Raw genomic sequence first — 6,984 nt, forward strand, 5'->3', positions numbered from 1 at the left:
TCAAACTTTTTATTTCTTATTTGGTTTCATTAGCAAACGTACAAAGAGAGGGGTAGAGTGGACCCCGTCAGGGATGGCACTTCTCAATGCCACAGCTTTCCTTACCCATGAACTTGTTCTAAGAGACATTAAAGCAAATCCAGCCATTGTTTCACCTCTATCAGATAAGAATCAAAAAAAAAAAAAAAAGCCTACACTCAGTGTTGTTGTCACACAAAGGGACAGTATTGTGTAGCACAAAAGTAATGTCTTGAAATTGTCTCGTAGCCATCTGTCATATTCTTGTTTTTCAAGCTTCTCAGCCTATAACTTCCTGATCTGTTCTCCCAGGATCTGGGACTTCAGGAACTGAACGCATAGGTATGGTCCTTAAATGTATAACTTCTGGGACTCTGTTTACTAACACACAATAGCAACAGCTTTAGAACCACCCCTTTTGTATCTGAGCTCATCCTCCCCAGTCTCTGCCGGATCCCTCAGCCTTGAGATCAGAACAGTAAACAGCAGACTGGACACAAAGCCTCTGGCCTTAGTGTAGACATTTGAATGGGGTCGCTTCAGGAGATGCCTGAGAGATCTCATTCCCTAAACTTTTAGCTTTACACTCCTTCAGTTTCTCCTACACACTGCCTACCCACCCCCAGTACCTCATGGTTTTAATCGGTGTATAAATTGGTTGCATAGTTCATTAAGTTGTGTGACCCTCTGCCCTTCCAGTCCCCAGTCTGGTAGAACGGGCTTCCTTTAATGCAGGAACAGATAATGCCACTCCACTGCCAGGGCCTGCATGGAGCTCTCTTCTCTCACAGCCTGCCCCTGACAAACCCCCCATGTAGCCGGTACAGTCTGCCTCCACATTCCCCCACCAAGATTGGAGCCTCTTAGCCCTTAGACTCTTAAGAGGGGACACAAAGCTCCCTGACAATGTCACAACCAAATGCCAAGGCCTGCTGAATACCAGACCTGGGGAGGGGACATCTGTGTCTCACTCGGTTCTTAGGTTTCAAACTCTGTTAGTCGGGATGCATGTGACAGGATTCAAAGTCAAAATCATTAAGCACAAAGGAACAGTGATGGGAAGGATGTGGGCGTCTCCTCCAGGGGTCTGGACTCCGGAAAGGCAGGAGGTGGATGAGATTTCCTTTCTAGTCTTGCCTCTCCCCCACCATCTTCTGGTAGGTTCCTTCCGCCCTCTACAGATCACTCAGATGGTCTGAGTGTAGATCTCAAGGAGGTACCCTTACTATGAACTACACACTGCAAAGGAACTGCATGGATTCTGATGCCGGGGTCCACCACATCAAGTCTTTGTGTCTGGGTGGAGGCTGGGCATCCACTTCTAAGTGACTCCAATGTGGCTTCAGGCACCCAGAGAGGACTCTCCTGAGGACCTCACAGCTCAAGGGGCCTCACTCCGGAAACCTGTTTAGGATAAGAGGCATCCATGGGGGCTGACAGTTGCCGTCAATCAGAAGATTAATTGATCGGCAATTTAGCAGGTTTGTCATTATCTGACCATAGCAGCTCTCTGGCACCTGCTTCCCTCCCCCGACTCCACCGTCGGCTACAGTGTTTTGGTCTTTGCCTCTCAAGATTGCACAGTCAGTCTTGAACTAGAATCTGAGCAAGGCTCTGGGGAGACGTGGTCACAGACTAGAAGTGGAAAAAGCCGGTGCTAGCTGACTAGCTGGGAAGGCATGTGGGAAGCAAGAGAAAGACGCCTCTTCCCAGGAAGGGACAGACCTGGAGTTCAGGGAGAGGCTTGAGTGACAGAAGCCTGAGAGTGAAGGCAGGGTCCAGCACACTCTGAATGGGGCACTGAGGGTGAAGGAGAATGCTAGCCCTTTGCTGATCTTTTGTTTCCCTCAGTTCCTCCGAGGACTTTACTTCTTCTAGAAGGTCATACCTGGACTTCAGGACCCAAAGCCCTGTCCCCTGGCTGCACTTCAGGGCAAAAAAGCTCTGTAGGATTAGGGTGAGAGCTAGGCTGAGGGCTCTGGAGTTGGCACAGGACAGTCCTGATGTGATGTCCCTCTCCATGCCCTTCTTCACTGAGGGAACTCCTACAGTGTTCTCTCACTTGGCTGTGACCTAGTCCCTAGTTGGGTCTTACAGAGACTGTCCTTTTCCTCAAGAGGGCTCTCAAGGAGGACCTGGAACATTCTACTAATGGGATGGTCTCCATGCCAGGGGTACCCTCACACTGAGATCCTGCACTCTTACTAGGCCAGGCTTTAGGTGGCCGCTAGGAGTGGCTGTGTTTTCCCCTCATGCAAGTCTTGGTACCAAACTCCAAGGCAGGGCAGGCAGAGATACAGAGTAGGACCCCTAAGTGCTTCCTGCTTGCTCTGCCTGTGTCCTGGAACACACCTCAATAGTCCTGGGAGTTGGCTCTGACCTCTCTAGTCCAGGCCCCACCCTAGGCGCGTGGCAACAGATATAATAACGTCACACTTGGGGCTGAATGTTCACTTTTCTTTCCAAAAAATACCAAAAACAGTCTAGATGTGGTAGTGGGGAGGGCCTGGCTGGGAACCCGGACTTTACACACCCAGGGGGCCCTTGATGGAGGCGGGCATTTTAACAACAGGTCTGCAAGTCAAAAGAGAAAAGGCTGGTTAGTGGGGTGAGCAGAGGTGAAGGAGACAGGGCCTGTGGAGTCAGCCCTGCCTGGGGCACAGTACTGGAGATGACAGTGAGACAGTCTGATCTCATGACCTATATGGGCACCCAAACAATGTTGGGCAATTAACTGCTAGAGCCTGAGGCCTGCCCTCATTGACAGGAGAATCACACTTGCAGGTCTCTCTGAAGCTCCGTGTCCTTGTGTGTGATGTAGGGGACAGTCCTTAGCCTTGAGATTTCCTCTATATGGCTGCTGTGAGTAGCTGCTGGATGGAGTATGAAGGGCTCTCTGACCCAAAGTGCTATGCGCTGAGATCCTTCTGTTGCTGTGAGATCCTCAGGGCCCAGCATACAGTAGGCAGGTGGCCCCTTCACTGAGTAAGTGGGCTGGTGAAGGAGCTGGTGGCTAAGCTAGTGTCTAAGGCCCTGTGTACTCATTCTGGTGTAGCCAGAACAGACCTGGGTCGTACTGGGTGACACGCGTCGTCTGGGTCTTGTTCCTGATCTCTGAGTGTCTTGAGTCTGGGACTCAGAGTCTGTGTTGAGGACCAGATGCTTGGAGCTCCAGACTGAGTTCAAGGGATCTTTACCCTACCTACCCTTGCCCAGGGTATCATGTCAGCTGGCTGGAGTTCTGGGCAAGAGAGTTGCTGGACAGATGGGCTGGGCAGGACAGGGCAGGGCAGGGCAGGGCAGGGCAGGGCAGGGCAGGTAGACTCAGACTCAGACGTACTCTCGGGCAGCAGTTGAGGGTCCAGAGCGGTAGGGTTGTGGAATGCTGTTGGCTCTCTCAGGCTCTGGGCATGTGCAGCAAAGAAGGGAGCCCCCCAGCATGGCCAGGCCAGCAGAGGCCCAGCCGACGAACAGAGCTGGGCCAAATTCATACCTGTAAGAGGTAGGGAGAACTACATCAGGCTGCAAACCCCAGCCCTGCCTGGCCCCAGTCCACTTGGGGGACCTACCAGCACCTGGTAGAAGGAAGATAACACACAAGGAATTTACAGGCTTCCTCCTTCTTTCCAAATGACCTAGGGTGAATGCTCACCCTGCCTCCCTTCCGCTAGCACATCCACACCACACAGCTCAAGTCTGGGTGGGCAGCTTGGGCTCATTTCCTCATCTGGCTGGTGGAGGCATGAATACAGAGATCTGACTGGATGCAATGGAACAGTCTGCTGTCTTCTTTCCCAGTCATGGTCTGGTCTACAGACCAGTGTCCAGCCAGGGCGGAGGCTCTTCACTGCCCTCTGGAGATTGTTCCTCTTCTGCCTGGCCCTCTGGGTTCTCCTCATCCAGCTCTGCCATCCAGCCTGGCTCTTCCAGGGCTTCCCCACCTAGAACACCTTCCCAGCTCCTTCTCTAAACTTCAGGACCCTGTTCATATGGAACCTCCTGACTGGGGGACTTGCCTTGTTGTTCCCCTTCACCTCTCATCACCCCCACCCCCCACCAGAAGGGTCCTTTGATCTGCCCCTGTAGGGCAGACAGAGGCATAACTGTTCTCAGGACCCGAACCAGGCAGCCCAGGAATCCTGAAGTCCTAGTCCCAGCTTGGCACCTTGGGTTAGACCTTGCATAGCAGGTCTTTGTGCTGTAGCTGCTCACCCAGAGCATAACTCTCTGAATTCTCCTTCTCTGTCTTCTCCATGGAGCCTTCCCACAGAGAGAACCCAAGCATCCCTTCATCCCCCTCCACCCCAGAGTCCAAAGGATAACTGGACCGGGAACTATTCGTTCTTTGCTCCTGGCTGGGCTGAGAGGAAGGGAAGAACCAGGTACAGTCAGGCCCTTCCTAACCTGTCCCCCCCCCTCCCAAGCCTTTAACTCTACAAATCTGACCAAATTAGTTCCCAAGTATATGGCCTGCTTCTTGATAGCACCAAAGCCCTCTGCTGGAGGCAAAGGCAACAGCTGCTCCACTGTGCTGGCCTCCTCACTGCTCATTCTCACACAGCAGAGGGCAGCTGCAGCCTCACCCAGGGTGAGGAGCAAATTCTCTTCTTAGCTGCTGGGTTTTACCTTAGCTACCCATTTTCTCCAGTCTCATATTTCCAGGAACCCCCAACCCCCATTCTACTGCCTCCTCCAGGAAGCCATCTTGACTTCAGCCACCAGCAGAAGTAAAACAGCCCAGCTGTACTGAGCCCTGGACAAAATCTCTTTCCTTATCACCTCTTGGATTTTCAGAACCACAGAAGAGCTGGTTTTGGTTTGAAAAGGCTAAGTCACAAGTGACCTATGTCACCTGGCAAGAACATAGAGCTAGACTTCAGACCCAGAGCTAGGGCACTGGGCTCCTCAGGGGCCCGGCTGCACCAGGATGTCCCTCCCAAGGGCCTAGTCACACCCTATGTGGCTCTCCTTTCTCAGAAACTAGCTGAGGCCCACTCCCTATTTCCTCTTCCAAGTGACAACTGTGGCCAGGGGAGGACAGATAAGAAGGAGGCCCAGCTCTGGCACTCACCTGGCATTGACAGGTGTGCTGGGGTTGAAGAATTCCTGGGTCACCAGAGTAGCATACCATGAGACAGCAGTCAAAGTACAGAGACCTAAGGACCAAGTAGGGGTGCTCAGCTCTGCCCAGCCCACGGGTGGGCTAGCTGCATGGGCAGGAGGGGAGAGGAGGGAGGGCACTCACCCGCCAAGAGGAAGAGGGCACCCCCGGAGATGGCCACACGGCCCTTGGCAATGGGGTTACTGTCTCCAACCCGAGTACACTTCATGCCCACGACACTGAGCACCATAGCCACAAAGCCCAGGAGCACTGCCACCACCATCAGGGCTCTGGCTGACTGGATATGACCTGGAACAGTGAGAAAGTGCTGAGCAGGAGTGGGGAACTCGGAGGGGGTGGCAAAATGGAGGAGTTGGACCTGGGTGGGGGAGGAATCCAGTGTGGAGGGGCTTGAGTAGAAGCCCAAAGAGGTCTGACTGCTTGCCTGATTACTTTTGAGAAGGGACAGTGAGTGTATGAGAACAGGGTGTGGGGGTGATTTCCCACTGGCTCCTCTGAATGGTGCCGAGTGATGGGATAGTTTGAATTTGCTCTTCTGCTGCTTTGTTTCAGACCTGGTGTGCCAGCAAGCAGCAGGAGAAAGGGCTGGGTGCCACTCAGGATTGCCAGAGAAAGAGCAGAGAGTGTGTCAGGCCTGCCTAAGCCCAGCTTAGTACCCTGCAGCAGCCCTGTCAGTCATCCATGGAGCCGTATGCCTGCTGCTCTCTGAGTGTGCTGGTCAGTTCTAGGCTGCAGACAGCTCAGGAGACTTAAGTCCCTGAAGGAGGCCAATGATCTGCCTGGATCAGTGTGCAGTGGGGCTGACTGGTGGCGGTTCTGCTCAGGTGCCTGCAGAGCCCTGTTGGAGTGCAGGTGGGAGGGTCCCGCCAAGGTCAGAGCTGTAATGGTGTCTGTGAACCAGTTTGATGGTGAGTATATGAACGTGTGAATGGGTGTGTTCTAGTGCTTGTGTGTGTATGTGTGTGTTCTAGTGTTTGTGTCTGTGCGAGGTGTATACACCTTTGTGTGTGTTCATGGGTCTGTCAGTATAGAATATGGAGAGAAGAGAACAGATGGTGTTAACAGGCTTAAGGAGCCAGACCCTCATCTCGGTCCACCCTCCCGTGTCCTATGTATAAGTGTCTTGGTTACACAGAACATCAGAGTGCAAAGGGTTGGGTGAGCAGTAAGGTTATGGTGTCAGGACAGGGAGCCCAGGCTGCCAGCCTCTTGTGCTCATGCCTCCCCCAGAGCCCAGAGACCTAGCTGGCCTGGACTCTCCAGTATACACAGGATGGCAGTTAGGGAATCACACAGGGGCTGGAGGGTGCCGCCTGGCCAGTGCTGAGGGCAGGCTGTGAGAAAGCTTGTGCTAGACCTCCCCAGCTCCCTCCCAGGCTCCCGCCTGAAGCCTACCGTCCAAGGCCAGAAGCGAATCATAGAGCTTGCATTGGACCTGCCCGGTGCTCTGAGAGGCGCAAGACATCCACAGCCCTTCGTAGAGGCCCACGGCAGTGATGATGGCATCGCCGGCATAGGAGGACTGCTTCCACTGCGGCAGGGCAGTGCTGGCGATGATGCCTATCCAGCCACCCAGGGCTAGGAAGTAACCCAGGAGCTGGAGGCCTGAGTTGGCCATGGCCTAGGGAAGAGTCTGAGGGTTCCAGGGCTCAGAGATGGGCCAGGATCTTGCGGAGCGCTGTGATCATGGTGAGAGGAACAGCTGGACCGGGGAGCTAAGTGGCACAGGAGGAGGGTAGGAGAGAGGATGCCTGGCTGGCCAGCCACAGAGTCAGACCAGCAAAGGCAGAGGCTGCTGGATTCCAGAATGCAGGGGGCGGCCCAGGGGCTGGAAAGGGCCAAAA

At 53.8% G+C, this 6,984-nt stretch overlaps 1 protein-coding gene across 1 annotated transcript; it reads right to left on the minus strand.

The window, feature by feature from the left end:
* Positions 1-6,984, minus strand: Cldn19 (claudin 19). Its single transcript, XM_027399094.2, has 5 exons — positions 6,536-6,984; positions 5,264-5,428; positions 5,090-5,174; positions 3,359-3,511; positions 1-2,592 (listed from the first exon to the last, which is right to left on the minus strand). Exons 1-5 carry the CDS (start codon positions 6,756-6,758, stop codon positions 2,544-2,546), a joined length of 675 nt encoding a protein of 224 aa, XP_027254895.1. The 5' UTR covers positions 6,759-6,984; the 3' UTR covers positions 1-2,543.

Source organism: Cricetulus griseus, chromosome 2, assembly GCF_003668045.3.
Source record: "Cricetulus griseus strain 17A/GY chromosome 2, alternate assembly CriGri-PICRH-1.0, whole genome shotgun sequence".
Taxonomy (NCBI): Eukaryota; Metazoa; Chordata; class Mammalia; order Rodentia; family Cricetidae; genus Cricetulus; species Cricetulus griseus.

Coding starts and splice junctions, on each gene's coding strand:
- Cldn19 (XM_027399094.2), bottom strand. CDS start 6,758: ATGGCCAACTCAGGCCTCCAGCTCCTGGGTTACTTCCTAGCCCTGGGT. Junction 3,512..5,089: donor AGCACACCTGTCAATGCCAG/GTGAGTGCCAGA, acceptor TACCTCTTACAG/GTATGAATTTGGCCCAGCTC. Junction 2,593..3,358: donor CCCTCAACTGCTGCCCGAGA/GTACGTCTGAGT, acceptor TTTGACTTGCAG/ACCTGTTGTTAAAATGCCCG.